Below are 16059 nucleotides of genomic sequence, written 5' to 3'. Positions count from 1 at the left end.
GGTGTCTGACCAGTTGGGTATCTGATAATTCAGCCTTACTGGGGAAAATGCCATGGGAAGATAATGAGGAAGGCGTTTGGGGTAGGAGGCTCAGGCTTTTGTCCCTTCGTCATAGCAGTAGATAATTACATTTTACGTTGGTGTGCAGTGGCTTTAGACAGCTTCTCAACGGTTGTGAGCCTCTGCCAGCTCTTAAATCTTTGAGCCTGTTTTTCTCTGTGGATGAAATGGCCTTTCCTTCTAATTATTTTTGATTCTCGTATCAGGTTTCTCAAGCTAGGATTGCATTGGAAGCACCTGGAGGTCTTGTTAAAGTGAGGATTCTGAGTTATTAAGTCTAAGGTGGGACCCAAGGTTCTGCATGTCTAATGAGCTCCCAGGTGATGTAGATGCTGCTGGTCCATGGACCAGCACTGGGCAGCAATTCTGAGTTACAGCTGTATACAGCAGTGGTGCTTGCCCCTGCTGCCCAGTAGAATCACCCAAGGAGCTTTTAAAAACGAATACTTGAGCCACATTCCTTGGAGATTCTGGTTTAATTCTGGGGATTAGAATTTTTAACGCCCCCATTCCCCAATCCCCATGTGATTCCAATGTACAGTCAGAGTTGGAAGCCATTGGCCTTTACCCACAAAAAGGGATAACACTTTCTGGAAGCTCAGGTGCATGTGTGGCACCATGGACCAGGCCGGGCTGGTCGCTTCCATGTGGGGAGGATGCAGCATTACTCCTGGGGAGCTGCAAAGGTCACCTGGGAATCTTGTTACAATTACGGATTCTACTTTGGCAGGTTTGGGGTGGGACCTGGGTTTCTGCATTTCTAGTAGATATCTTAGTGTTGTTGATGCTGCCAGTCCAGGCTGGTGCTAAGTCCCAAGACCCACCCACAGGGGCCCACACGATGCCCATTATCTCTGCTGGTGGTGGCAGCGGGTAGCTTTTCTCATGTCCAGCGTTAGAGGCTTTTGGCTTCCACCATCTGTCTCCTTAAACACCATCTGATGTCTCTTTTATTCAGCTTGGTATTGACACAGGACACCAGGCAATATAGGTCCGTTCTCTGTTTGTAATATCTTCTTCCTTTTCTCTTCACAGTACGAGATGCAAAAAATCTAATCCCTATGGATCCAAACGGGCTTTCAGATCCTTATGTGAAGCTGAAACTTATTCCTGATCCCAAGAATGAAAGCAAGCAAAAAACCAAAACCATCCGCTCCACACTAAATCCCCAGTGGAATGAGTCCTTTACATTGTAAGTGGTCTCTCCTTGATCAAATTTCGTTCCTATACACCATGCAGTTGCCCACCTCATTATTTGAGGTAATGAAGTAGGTTCATTATAAACATCTTTAAACATCAGTCCTAGACCTCCTCAGGCTGCCATTAGGGAGGTAGCTATTAGCACCTGTTTGATAGATAGTAATTTGATTTACCAAGAGTTGCATAATTCAGGCCTCAGATTATTATCTAATCTGGATAAACAATTCTATTTAAGGTATTAAAGATGATATAAAAGTGTGTCAGGTGTGTCCACCTCTTGATGGACTTAGGTTCTTTTGAGAGTTAGGGGAGGGCATAAGGCAAGAATTTAAATAATTTTTAGACCACAGAATGAGTGAGTAATATAGAAAGTGTTATTGCCACTGAAATGGGAAGATCATTCTTGCCTTCAAAGAGAGAAGACTTCCTGGAAAAGGTGACATTTAAAGCCAGCCTGGGAGGGTTGCCAGGATTTCAGAGGTAGAGATGGTAGAAGGGGAAGAAGGAAGGAGGGAATAAATAAGTCAGGAGGACTGAGTGCAACTGAGGGAACGCAAGAGGTCCCCTTTGTAGACTAGTATACAGGAAGCAGTTTTTCTGTGGACAACCAGAAAGGTAGCTGTCTATTCTAGAGGGACCAGCAAGCTCTGCTCTATAAAGGATCAGATAGTATATATTTTAGGCCTTGTGGGTCATACAGCCTCTGTTGCACCTGTATAACTTTCTAGTGCCAAAGGAGCCATAGGCAATATGTAAACAAATAGCCATGGCTGCATTCTAATAAAACTTTATTTATAAAAATAGACAGTGGGCTAGATTTGGCCCATGGGTCATAGTTTGTTAACTCCTCCTGTAGTGCTTTGGTTGCCAGCATAAGGGGTTGGTATTTTACTGGACCAGGAAGAGAAATATACTATTTCTGTATCTCAGGCTCAAATCATATACATGTGGTATCTCCCAAGAAACCATGATCAAGATAACCTAGTGTTTGCATGTGTGTGTGTCTTGCAGCAAATTGAAACCTTCAGACAAAGACCGACGACTGTCTGTAGAAATCTGGGACTGGGATCGAACAACAAGGAATGACTTCATGGGATCCCTTTCCTTTGGAGTTTCGGAGCTAATGAAGATGCCGGCCAGTGGATGGTATGGAAGCCGCTTAGGTTGAATATGTCTGAAAGCATCAGACCATTTAGACAGTTAGGTTTCAGTCTCTCAAATGTCAGTTGAGGCCAGATATGGTGCCTCATGCTTGTAATCCCAGCACTTCAAGAGGCCAAGGCAGGTGGATTGCTTGAGCCCTGAAGTTTGAGACCAGCCTGGGCAACATGGAGAAACCCCATCTCTACAGAAAATGCAAAAATTAGCCAGGCGTGGTGGTGTACACCTGTGGTCCCAGCTACTCAGGAGGCTGAGGCATGAGGATCGCTTGAGCCCAGGAGGTTGAGGCTGCAGTGAGCTGTGATTCCACCACTGCCCTCCAGCCTGCTCAACAGAGCTACCCTGTCTCAAAAATATAAAAATTTTTTAAAAGTCAAATGTCTACTTATCTGGCTGTAGCCGTTCCATAGGATGCATTTCACAAAACAGCTTGACTAGAGGTTGCAGGAGAAGGCTTGCTAAACTTGCGGTGGTAACTCTTTTTCTCCTGTCTTTGAAAGGTACAAGTTGCTTAACCAAGAAGAAGGTGAGTACTACAATGTACCTATCCCAGAAGGGGACGAAGAAGGAAACATGGAACTCAGGCAGAAATTCGAGGTGAGGATTAACAAAATGCCTGGAAACACCTTTCCTTTAGAAAAGCCTGACTTCAGGAAGGGCCGAGATGTTGTGGTCACGTTTTTGAAAGGCAAAAAAGTAATCTAAATGTTAGTGATCTTTTTCTTTATTTAAAAACATAAATGTTGTTCGTTCCCTTTCCTTTGCAAGCTGTTGACTTTTTATGACTCTTATCACTTAGAAAATGGAAACTGGAAATATCCCAGAACTGAGAGCATGGTTGATTTCTGCATAAGGGATCGGTTTGCACATCACTGGGGAGAGAAGCAGGCTCTGAGGGCAAGATTGTTCTTACAAAGGAGGACTTGTGCTCTTCTGAAAAGGAAGAAGTCATTTTGGCCTTTCCTTGGGAGCTCATTTGTGTGTAATCAGGCTATCATCTGAGACTTTTTTTTTTCTACAGAAAGTACAAGGTTCCTAATTTTGTTCTGAAAAACCAGCTTAAACAAATATGCCTTTGTGTGTGATCCCTTTTTATTTATGCTCCAGATGTTTAGCAAAGGCCACCTCCTTCTCTTCTTCTTCTTGGTATTTGTGTTTGCCTCTGTCCCGGATTCACTGGTCTTTTTTCTTCTCCTCCTCTGCTCCTTACTTCTCTTTTTCTTCTCCTCTCTCTCCCTTCTCCTCTTCATTTACCAGACATCTCAGCTTTTAATAAACAGTTCTTTTCTCTAAGCACCTTGCTTATGTTTTAAAGTCACAACTTCTAATATTTTTCTGTTTCGCTAATCACCCTTCATTTTGGCTGTTCGAGGGACTCCTAGAGTAGCCTTTTCAGTCTGTGTAACTGGTTAATTCCTTTGTGAATCTTTCTCTTCTTCAGAATTGTTAGAATTCCCCGGAATTTCCCCACTCTAGGGCTATACACGTGCACACGCACATGTGTGTAGATGCTGAACTGTTACTGAAATGTTGACACTAATGGGATGCTGATGCTCCTGTTTTCCTTCTTCCGTTGTTCTCCAAGAAACATACAGATCTGAGGGGTGGGGAAGAGTGGTCTTGGGGAGATAATAAACCTCCTTCATGCCCCCCACAAAAGAAACATATAGGTCTTATCCAGAGAGAATGAATCCCAAAGGATGTAAAACATGCAGTTGTTCAAATTACTTTGTTAAACTGATGTTTGGTTAAAGTTGATGTTTGTGGCAAATACTAAATGGCAGGGGCTCTTTGGTTAGATGTCCTTGGGAGCACAGATGAGTGAAATGATTCACAGATAATAAATGGCAATGAACAGCAGGCCTTGGGATTGAGGCAGGAGGGAGTGGTGGAGACTAGGGTGAGCTGGTAAGCTTCAGCCCTGTCTGCAGGTGGCAGCTACTGCTACCCTGCCCCACTCAATGTTTCTTACACGTGAATCCAGGCCCTGTGTTGCCGGATCTTCCTTCTTCCAGAGAAGCCAGAAATCCAGGTTTTAATGTGATACATTCTGATTTATCTTAATGTTGGCAGAGTTCTAATGTTAAAACTTAGAACCAGGCCGTGTGCGGTGGCTCACTCCTGTAATCCCAGTATTTTGGGAGGATGAGGCAGGCAGATCACTTGAGGTCAGGAGTTCAAGACTGGCCAACATGGCGAAACCCAATCTCTACTAAAAATACAAAAATTAGCCGAGTTTGGTGGCATGCACCTGTACTCCCAGCTGCTCCAGAGGCTGAGACATGAGAATCACTTAAACCTGGGAGGCGGAAGTTGCAGTGAGCCGAATTTCTGCCACTGCACTCCAGCCTGGGCAACAGAGCAAGACTCTGTCTCAAAAAAAAAAAAAAAAAATTTAGAACTGTCCGGATGTGGTAGCTCACACCTGTAGTCTCAGTACTTAAAGAGGCCAAGGCAGGCAGGTTGCTTAAGCTCACAAGTTTGAAACCAGCCTGGGCAAGATGGCAAAACCCAGCCTCTACAAAAAATACAAAAACTAGCAGGGTGTGGTGGCATGCACCCGTAATCCTAGCTACTTGGTGGCTGAGACACAAGAATCACTTGAACCTGGGAGGCAGAGGTTACAGTGAGCCAAGATCACGCCAGTGCACTCCAGACTGGGCAAGAGTGAGACCCTGACTCAAAACAAACAAAAAACTTAGAACTCTGTGTAGGTCAAATATGCATCTATTGCTTTAGACACCAGTAGGATTCAACCAGTAAGAACCAGCTTGCAGTCTCTGCTCTTCAAAGATAGAGAAAAAATAGTTATATATATTACAATATGTATAAATATAAATGTGTTTGTATCTGTGTAACTACTATTTGTCTATCGATAGAAAAGAATGAGATTCTTTTCAAAGACGCCTTATAATATTTAGAGGAATTCAAGTACAAAGATGAAAGTCAAGGTTTTGGGCAGGTTCAAATGTCTATGCCAGGCATAGCTCCTTTTCAATTTGTATTTCTTCCCTTGCTTCATTATCTATTTCCACCCTTACCCTGCAGCTGAGGATGCAGACCCCAGGGTACTGGACAGGACCACCTTGAGCCCCATCCCTGATGTCACACCACCTCTGTGACAGACGGATCCTTCTAGAGAGAGTTTCAGGACTGAGTGCCCGCATTCTTCAGCTGTCTCAGGCAGGGGAGGAACCTGAGGAGCCAGAAAGAACCTTCCTTACTGAATGTTATGCCATGGCGTTGATCACGAGAACTCACTGGGTCAGGGGCTATTGACGCAGAAAGAATGCATTTGAGGGAGGAACAGCACGGGCGTTCCCCACAGGGTTCCTCACAGTAATGTCTGAAACTTAGCTTTGCTGCTGGAGAAATATTGACCCACTCTGTGCTTCATTGTCGTGGCTTCCTGGTGAGTAAACTTCCTGTTTTTCTGGGCAGTGAGTTCAGCTTTTTATAAAGGTCAGGGTTCTAAACAAACAAACAAAACACAAGCCAGAGAGCCTGAGCAAAAGCGAAGCATTTCTCTTGGGAGGCTGGTCAGAGGCCACGGGGGTGTTGCTGCTTACTATTCCTCCTCCTGGGAGGGCTGTGGACTTGGCAGGAGCGCCAGCCCAAGGCTGTGAGCATCCTGGGGAGAGGTGGCATCAGCAGAGTTGCATGGGGTGGAGGCTCTGCTCTTTAGCCTATTGAGGTCTATGCTTGGAGCATCTACATGAACTGCATTCTAGCCTTTGCTTTAAATACCTTTCAGCTTATAATTCCCAGATTTTACTCGAATTACATTAGCTCATTGGCTTAGAGCATTTAAAAAAAACACAACTGCGAGAGACTCGGCAGAAAGCCACTAGAGGATGGCGTCAAAAAGATGCTGAAAATTTTACGACAGCTGCCATGCTTCATTTTAAATACATATTGAGATCAGATTTTAGGCAGGGGTTCAATCATGTAATGGTGTTTTGTTGAGGTCTATAAATGTGAGAGTTGCAAGACTTCCCCAGTGCCAAGTTACTGGGAAGGGATGCACCAGGGCAGAAAGGCTGGCATCCACATTTGAGCAGTTCTGGGTAGCAGCCAGGCTTTGCAAACAGGGTGCCAATTGGCATCAGGTCCAATTTGAGGCACCTCTTTGAGTCCCCACCCCGTTTCCTCCCTCTCGGCCTCTAGCATGAGTGCTTCCCAGTGTCTCCAAGCTCCCCTCTCTGGGCCCTTTCTTGCCAAATAACTGCCATTCTAACTTGCTTTCCATCACATTAGTCTTTTCTTCCCTACCCACTCTTTCATAGATACTTTGCCACCCTCCAGTAACAGTTTGATTCAGCTGAGTAAGATTTTTTTGTTAAGTTCAGCGATGAATCTGTATTGGTTGAAACACATGTGAGGGTTCGTCCTGTTGGGAACAGGCATCGCTCAGTGGGATCACACAGTGTCCAGTCTGTCCTTATCCTTCCATGTCCGGCCCTGTTTTCTAAAAAGGTTCCCTCCATGCAGTTTTCGAATCCTTCTCCAGAAATCAAAAGTCATTCAGTTGGATGAAAGAGAAATCAAATGAGCATTTACAACTCTGCCACTGCATTAGTATTCATTTGATAATTAGGTGGAAAGTTTTTGCAGTTTAAATGGTTGGTTCTCAAATCTTGGCAAACAGAATGATCAGTGACTGGAGCTCTTAGGAGCCAAGGAATATTCCAGGGTGGCTGGAGATGACCTTCCTCGCTAGTAGAGATCCTGCTAGAGCAGTTCATCCTCCTACAGACAAAACAAACCAGAACCTTGATTGCAATATTCATGGACAATGTGTCTGTGGGCCTTTAATCTGTTCCATGTTTGTCATCAAGTAAAGTACACATGGTCCCCGATTCACAAACATAAATGATGCATTTTTCCATTTGTTAAAAAAAGTAAGGTGCCAGCAGTGGGCTAAGCAGACAGTTCCTGCTTTCTTTGGAGCTTACGTTCTGTACCTGTGGGCCCTGCTGCAAAAATCTTTGGGAACAAAGCAGGGAGCTTATCACATCCCCTGTGCTGGCCAGTGATTCCCCTGCATCTCCAGGCACTATTGAGGACAACTGAGATTGCTGTTCTTCCCTCTCACTGCTTGATCTCTGCTCCCTGTGATGAGGCTCACGGCCAGAGTTGGGAAAAGGTCCACCTTGCATTAGAGGCAGTGCAGAGGATGGGTTAGCTCTGCTCAGCAAACTTTTTCTGTACCTAGTCAGATAATAAATATTTTAGGCTTTGTGGGCCACGCAGTATCTGGTATAACACTCAAGTCTGCCGTTGCAGCTCAAAAGCAGCCACAAATACATAAACAAATGAGTGTTGGTGTATTCCAATAACACGTTACTTACAAAAACAGGTGGCAGACCAGACCTGGCCCAAGGGCCAGTTTGCCAACTTCTGGTTTAGCCCATAGGCTGTAGAATCAAATCCTAGTTTAGTCACTTATTTACTATGTGATCTCTCTGTGCATTGGCGTGCTTAACTGTAAATGGAAAAAATAGGTCAGGATAACTAGTTCTGTTTTTCTATTAGTTATAAATAGAACTAATATCCTGATATGACAGGATATTAGTTGTTGTCAGGGAAGTAAATATAATACCACAATGAGAAGTCAGCTTGCACTGATCCTTTTCGATGCAATGGTTTGATGTCGAGTCCCGATAGCAAACTGAAAAGTGAGCACATATGAAAGATGATTTGGCTGGGCGCGGTGGCTCACGCCTGTAATCCTAGCACTTTGGGAGGCCAAGATGGTGGATCACAAGGTCAAGAGTTCAAGACAAGCCTGGCCAAGATGGTGAAACTCTGTCTCTACTAAAAATACAAAAAATTAGCTGGGCGTAGTGGCGGGCGCCTGTAATCCCAGCTACTCAGGAGACTGAGGCAGAGAATTGCTTGAACCCGGGAGGTGGAGGTTGCAGTGAGCTGAGATTGCACCACTGCACTCCAGCCTGGGCAATAGAGCGAGATTCCGTCTCAAAAAAAAAAAAGAGATGTGATGTAAACCACACCAAGAATCAACACAAGTATAATCATAATGATTGTTGCAGCTAATAATTCATTAGAGAAGTGATTATGTTAACAACAGAAAGGTCACAGTTGATTGACTACCGATAGCATTCACGTGAAGGTCCAGTACTTTTGTTGGTGTAATATTGCCCTCTGATCTTTTACAAAATCTGGGATCTGAATCATTCACATCTTGAGCTGTACCCAGGGAGTTACATGCTACATTCACATTTCCAGTGATTTAAAAAAAAAAAAAGATGTCTTCTAGCCACATCTTTCCCTCTTTTAAAATACAGAAGTTCTTATTGTCATTCGCATTTCATTTCCAGGGCTTTTAGTAAGCTTAGTATTTTTGTTTCATGTTTAACCGTCAGTTGATTCTTTCCCTGAGCCTACTTGGGCTACATCTACCTTCAGAGCCTTGGAGTTGTCCTAGAATCAAGAAAATGGGCTGAGAGGTAGGGGAAGGGGAAAGGTGAGGGGAAGGGAGTTCTGGGACCACTTTCTAGGCCTGCCTGGGATCCAGCCACTTCCTATCCCCAGAGTTACATTCCTTCCTTTCCTCAGCCCCCCTTCCTCTTGTGCAGAGCCTTTCTCCTAAGCTTGGCCCCTCTTCCCTAGGGCTGTTTACTGTGCCCAAGACCTTCTTCCCCAATCCTGCAACCTCAAGAGAAATCGAGCCAGAAGGGCAAATAACCCCAGCCATGGACCTGGCTCCCTGGGGCCGAGGGCACTTCAGGACAAGTGGTGAAGACCACGTCTCCCTTCTCCAAGCTTCAGATTTCACAAAACGAAACATACATTTGCTCATTTTGTTCCAGTATCACAATGACTACTTTTAATTTGCATTTTGATGGCTTTTAGCTGGGAATGGACTTTCAATGAACTCATTTCTACCTATGGGGTGCTTATCTACTCCATGTGCTGTTAACAGTTAATGGAGATTCTAATATTAAAAAGTCAAGCAGCTTTCCTTAAATGAGCCTACACCATTCAATTTTGCTCAATTGTCCAGGCTTTTTATTGTTTTTGTCATTTATTATTTCGTTCATCATTTAAAAAACAGAGCAAATTAAGAAGCTAAAAGCACCTTGGCCTTTTCCTCTTCTTACTGTAACCGTAACTTTTGCTGTACACCATTGCTCTATTCCAGAGCAAGTTAAACATCTAATATTAAAAAAGCCAAAAAAGACACTTGTAGCAGAATGAAGACAGCTAAGAGGCAGCACACTTAGGGCTTTGTCTGCGATGGGATATTTCTGTTGTCAGAATATAATGAAAAATGATGTCCCGTTAGAAAGTTGATGGATAATATATCACATATTACTCTTTTGAGTATCTGGACCCAAGAAAACAAGATGAATTTATTTAAATTGCAGTGTCCCTTGAAGCTTGTATGAACTCTCTAAAGGGAAATACTTTTAAAGTTCTTATAAAGAGAGAAATTTATAGCCAAATGTGAAAAATGAAGTGCAGTTTTGAGGACCAGTTCCCATCCTGTCCCTTCCTGGGGAGCAAGAGGTGTGACGTTGATGGAACAGTGATAAAAGCAGGGGGAATCATGGCAAACACCTGCTGTGTGATGATTAGATGCTAGGCAGTTTCTGTTCTGGGCATGGTATATTCCTTTCATTTGAGAAGTGGTATTGCATAGTGGTTAGAAGCCTCAGTATTGGACCCAGACTTCTAGATTCAAATCCTGCCCCTTTTATATTCCAGTCTTATGACCTGGGACAGGTTACTCAATGTTTGAGCATGGTATTTTTCTAGAAGGAATATGCAATTTAAAATAGCCATAGTTTCATATCTCTGCTCTACCACTTCCCAGCTGATGATCTTGGATAAGTTCCTTAAACTCTCTGACCTTTGTTTTCCTTGTTTACGAAGTGGAAATAATAATACAGCCTGCTGCATAGGACTGCTGGGAGGATTCACTCAGTTCACTATGTAAGTTGCTTAGACTAGTACCTGGCATAGAATAAGTGCCCAATAAAGGTTTGCTAATTATATGAAATGGACACGATTTGCCCAAGCTTGGTTTTGATTTATATTTATGAAAAGTTATTTATATGTGCAAATGAGGTGCTATCAAGAGGTAAGAGCATTCTTAGAACCCTGTTTTGAGCATTAGAAATTGTTATCAAGGACTTATTTCTGAGAACAGACCAGTGGATTGGTTGTTCCAACATTTATAGTTTCTTAGAACCTGAAGCTGAACCCGAATTCTGCTATCTTGATGACGTTTTCAGCAGACAGGCTTCCCAGTTCATCTCTACTTTCACTCATTTTCTCCTGACACCTGGCACCCAGGAGGCTGGTGAAGGTTGTTTGAACTTGAGTGCATACCTGATCGAGAGCTTTGGCATCTGAGAGACCTGCCTTTTGTACCTGCTCCCAGGTTGCTAATGCCACTTTGGCCTGACTCTGCCGTAAGCATCTGTGCTCTGCCTTAGAACCTCAAGTCAACCCCCTCATAATTAGTGTGATTTTCCCCAGTCATAGACCATCGTCATCACACCTCGCCTGTCTCCTCAGAGAGTCGAGAAAGCCTTGGAAATTCTTCTACCCATTAGACGTCAGCCCAGAGGAACCCAGTCTGTCTACCTCTTGTGATTTGAAGCACATTGTCAGCTAAATAATCACATAATCATAAATTCTAAAAAGTAAATAGCTACATTTTGCCTTATCTTGAAAATCCTCTAGAGCCACACTATCACAATAGAATCTAAAGCTAGATGTCAGCACAGTGGTAGAATAGGAGCTTTCACCATCATTGCCCTGTAGATGCATCAATTTTGACAACTACCTATGGACAAGAATATCTTTGTAGGAGTCTGGGAGGCCAGCAGAGAAGTTTCAGCACACTGTTGGAGGAAAAACATCTACAAATAAACACACTGAAGAGGGTAGGAAGAACTAGTTTTACTTTATCTGTATTACCCCTCCCTCAAGGCAGCACTGCTCAGAGCCAAGAGAGACTCTCTCACCTGTAATTCCTCCTAAGGGGGAAAGTGAGAGCATAGTAAGTAAGCACCCGGCTCCCCCAGCCATCCAGAGCACTGCCCAAGAGCCCCACTTCTTTCTCACCTCACCCAGATTGCTGAGATAATCAGCATGGCTGAGAGATGGGGAGAGGCTGAGAGCAGGAAAGGGAAGCTGCTGACCCTCTGAAGTGTTCTATGGACTCCATCAGGAAGCCCATCCACGAGCTGCTTGAGACACCTCATCTACTGTTCCCAAACTCTGCACCCCCCCACCCCCAGACTGGCTCCCTAAATGTGCCCCCATGGACAGTGAATGCAAGCATATTATGCAGACAGCCAGCTCAACTCTGTGGGATTTGGAGAAGGTGCACAAACTTGAGTATTTCAGGACACAATCCTAGGGAAAACAAAGAGGAGGCTCTTAGCACCTAACCTAGCTTTGCAGAATTGAAAGAAGGCATGCAATGTCAAGAATTAGCCCTCAAGAGGGAAAAAGAAATGTAGAGCAGGTGCATCCATAGAAAAGGATTAAGAGAGTCTCATTATCCATAGACAGGCTGACTGGTGAAGGCATTTCTCTCCTGATGCCAGTCAATAAGGATTGGAGGAGGAGACTGCCTCCTCCTTCAAATGTGAAGACAGCATTTGAAGGAACAAGACTTCAAAGGACAGCACTTCAAGGAACATGAGAAGTTAAGGAGCCATGACATCACAAAGGGACACAATATTCCAGTAAGCAACTACTAAAAAATGGAGATCTAAAAATGACCTGACAAAGAATTTAATTATTTTAAGGAAGCTCAGAGAGCTACAAGAGGATACAGACAACAAAATCAGAATAACAAGGGCTCAATAAAAAGATTATAAATCATTTTTAAAAAGAACCAAACAGAAATTTTGGAGGTGAAGAATACAATGAATGAAATGAAAAATTCAATAGAGAGTAACAACAGCAGATTTGATCAAGCAGAAGAAAGAATCCATGAACTTAAAGACAGCTCACTTAAAATTACCAAGTCAGAAGAAAGCAGAAAAAAGTGAAAAGGAATGAAGAAAGCCTATGGGATTTATGGGACAACATCAAAAGGGCTAACATTTGCATTGTGGAAATTCTAGAAGGGAAAAAGAGAAAGGGGAAGAAAGCTTATATAAAGAAATGATGGCCCAGGTGTGGTGGTTCATGCCTCTAATCCCAGCACTTTGGGGAGACTGAGGCAGGTGGATCACTTGAGGCCAAGAATTCGAGACCAGCCTGGCCAACATAGCAAAACCCCATGTCTACTAAAAATACAAAAAAAAAAAAATAGGTGTAGTGGTGCATGCCTATAGTGCCAGTACTTGGGAGGCTGAGGCTCAGGAATCACTTGAACCTGGGAGGCAGAGATTGCGGTGAGCTGAGATTTTGCCACTGCACTCCAGCCTGGGTGAAAGAGTGAGACTGTCTTAAAAAAAAAAAGAAACAAATGGCTGCAAAGTTCCCAAGTTTGGAGAAAGATATGGACAGTAGAAAAGGTAAGCAAGCCAGGCACAGTAGCATGTGCCTGTAGTCCCAGCTACTTAGAGGGCTGAGGCAGGAGGATGGCTTGAGCTCAGGAATTTGAGGCTGTGGAGCAGCTTTGATTGTGCCTGTGAATAGCCAGTGCACTGCAGCCTGGGCAACGTAACTAGACTCTCTCTCAAAAAAAAAAAAGAAAGAAAAGATTAACAAAACTAAGAGTTGATTTTTTTGAAAACATAAACAAAATTGGTAAACCTTTAGCTAGACTAAGAAAAAAGAGAGAAGACCAATAAATAAAATCAGAAATGAAGGAGACATTACAACTGATACCACAGAAATACATAAGATCATAGGAGACTACTCTGAACTGCCACACACCAACAAATTGGATAACCCAGAAGATATGAATAAATTTCTAGAAACATACAACCTACCAAGACTGAATCATAAAGAAATAGAAAATCTGAGTAGGCCAATAATGAATAAGGAGGTGGAACCAGTTATCAAAGATCTCCCAGGAAAGAAAAGCCCAATACCTAATGGCTTCACTGGTGAATGCTACCAAACACTTTTTAAGAGACAAGGTCTCGCTCTGTTGCCCAGGCTAGAGTGCTGTAGCACAATCATAGCTCACTGCAGCTCAAATTCCTGGGCTCAAGCAATCCTCCTGCCTCAGCCTCCCGAATAGCTGGGACTACAGGCATGCACCACCACACCCAGCTAATTTGTAGGGATGAGGTCTTGATGTGTTTCCCAGGCTGGTCTCAAACTCCTGGCCTCAACTGAATTCCTAGCCTCAAGCCTTGTCCTCCCTTTGCTGGGCCACTGTGCCCAGACTCTACCAAACATTTAAATAAGAATTAATACCAATCCTTCTCAAACTCTTCCAAAACACTGAAAGGGAAAGAACATGCCTGAGTTCATTTTATGGGGCCAGCATGGCCCTGATACCAAATCCAGGCAAGGACACAACAAGAAAATAAAATTAAAGGCCAATATTTCCAATGAACAGAGATGTAAAAATTCTCAACAAAATACTATCAAACCAAATTCACCATCACATTAAAAGGATGATACGCTGTGATCAGGTGGGATTTATTCCTGTGATGCAAGGATGATTTAACATAAACAAATCAATCAATGTGATACACAACATTAACAGAATGAAGGATAAAAATTGTATGATTATTTTCATAGATGCAGAAAAAGGATTAGACAAAATTTAATGCCCTTTCAAAATAAAACCTCTCAACAAATTAGGTATAAAGGAATGTACCTCAACACAGTAATAGCCGTTTATGACAAGGCCACAGCTAACATCCTACTCAATGGTAAAAAGCTGAAAGTTCTTCCTTTCAGATCATGAACAAGATGAGGATGCCCATTCTCTCCACTTCTATTCAACATAGTACTGGAAGTTCTACCAATGCACCTAGGCAAGAAAAAGAAAAGGCATCCAAATCAGAAAGGAAGAAGTAAGTCTCTGTCTGCAGATGACATGATTGTGTATATGTATAGAAGACCTTAAAGACAGCACCAAAGAACTTGTTAGAACTAATGATCAAATTCAGAAAGTTGCAGGATACAAAATCAAAATACAAAAATCAGTTGTGTTTCTCTATGCTAACAATGAACTATTCAAAACAATATAAGAAAACAATTGTATTTACAGTAGCATCAAAAAGAACAAAATACTCAAGAATAAATTTAACCGAGGAGGTGAAATATCTGTACACTGAAAAATAGAAAACACTGATGAAAGAAATAATAATACCCAAATAAATGGGAAGATATCCCCTGTTCCTGGATTGGAAGAATTAATATTGTCAAAATGTTTGTACTACCCAAAGCTATCTACAGATTATATGTAATCCTTATCAAAATGCCAATTATTAGTATAATTTGTTTCCATAGAGGAAAAAATAATCCCAAAATTTGTATGAAGCCACAAAAGACCCTGAATAGCTAAAGTAATATGGAGCAAGAAGAATAGGTATCACACTTTCTGATCCAAATTATGTCACACATTTATAATAACACAGTATGGTACTGGCATACAAACTGACATACAAACCAGTAGAACAGAATAGAAAGCCCAGAAATAAACCCCACACATACGTGGTCAACTATCTTTGACAAAGGCATCAAGGATACAGAATGGAGCAAGGATAGTCTCTTGAATAAAAGGTGTTGGGAAAACTGGATATCCACATACCAAAAAATGAAATTGGATTAGATGCATTTCATAGCATATACAAATGTCAACTCAAAATGGACTAAAGACTTAAATATGTAAAACCTGAAACCATAGAACTAGAAGAAAACATACTTGGGGGGAAAGCTTCATGACATTGGTCTTGACAATGGTTTTTTTGATATGACACCAAAAGCACTGGCAACAAAAGCAAAAATAAACAAGTGGTACTACATCAAACTAAAAGTTTCTGCACAACAAAGGAAACAAGCAACAAAATTAAAAGGCAACCTGTGGAATAGGAGAAAATATTTGCAAACCATATATCCAATAAGAGTTTAATATCCAAAATGTATAAGGAACTCATATAATACAACTCAAAGACAAAAATAAAAAAGAAAACCCACAGATTTTAAAATGGGCAAAAGACCTGAATAGACATTTTTCAAAATGAGACATACAAATGGCTAACAGGTAAAGGAAAAGGTGCTTAATGTTGCTTATCAGGGAAATTTAAGTCAAAATTGTCAAAATTATAATGAGGTATCCCTGCAGACCTGTTAGGATGACAGTTATCAAAAAGTCAAAAGATAAGTGTTATTGAGGACGTGGAGAAAATTATATACACTGTTGGTGGGAACGTAAATTGGCATATCAGTTATGGAAAGACAGTATGGAGGTCTCTTAAATACTTGAAAATAAAGCTACCATATGATCCAGCAGTCCTGATTCTGGGTATATATCCAAAGGAAATAAAAATCACTGTCCCAGAAGAGATATCTGTACTCCCAAGTTCCTTGCAGCATTATTCACAATAGCCAAGATATGGAAACAGTCTGTTCATTAATAGATGAATGCATAAAGAAAATGCCTGTCACATACATATCTCATTTATGTGTGTGTATATTCATATATATATATACACATATATACATATAAAGCTCAATTAT

The 16059-nt window shown here is 42.1% G+C and overlaps 1 protein-coding gene across 3 annotated transcripts in view; it reads left to right on the top strand.

Annotated features, from left to right (window-relative positions):
- The window catches only part of PRKCA (protein kinase C alpha), a 508353-nt gene that overhangs the window by 384854 nt on the left and 107440 nt on the right, over positions 1–16059 (top strand). For all 3 annotated transcript variants that reach the window (XM_055243384.2, XM_055243385.2, XM_063617498.1), the window contains 3 exons: positions 1096–1252; positions 2272–2406; positions 2922–3018. In XM_055243384.2, the coding sequence (XP_055099359.1) occupies positions 1096–1252; positions 2272–2406; positions 2922–3018 (389 nt within the window). The remainder of the gene's footprint in view (positions 1–1095; positions 1253–2271; positions 2407–2921; positions 3019–16059) is intronic.

The sequence above is a fragment of the Symphalangus syndactylus genome, chromosome 14 (genome assembly GCF_028878055.3).
Source record: "Symphalangus syndactylus isolate Jambi chromosome 14, NHGRI_mSymSyn1-v2.1_pri, whole genome shotgun sequence".
Taxonomy (NCBI): Eukaryota; Metazoa; Chordata; class Mammalia; order Primates; family Hylobatidae; genus Symphalangus; species Symphalangus syndactylus.
The sequence above is the reverse complement of the archived record's forward strand: the minus strand, read 5'-3'. Positions and strand labels throughout refer to the sequence as shown.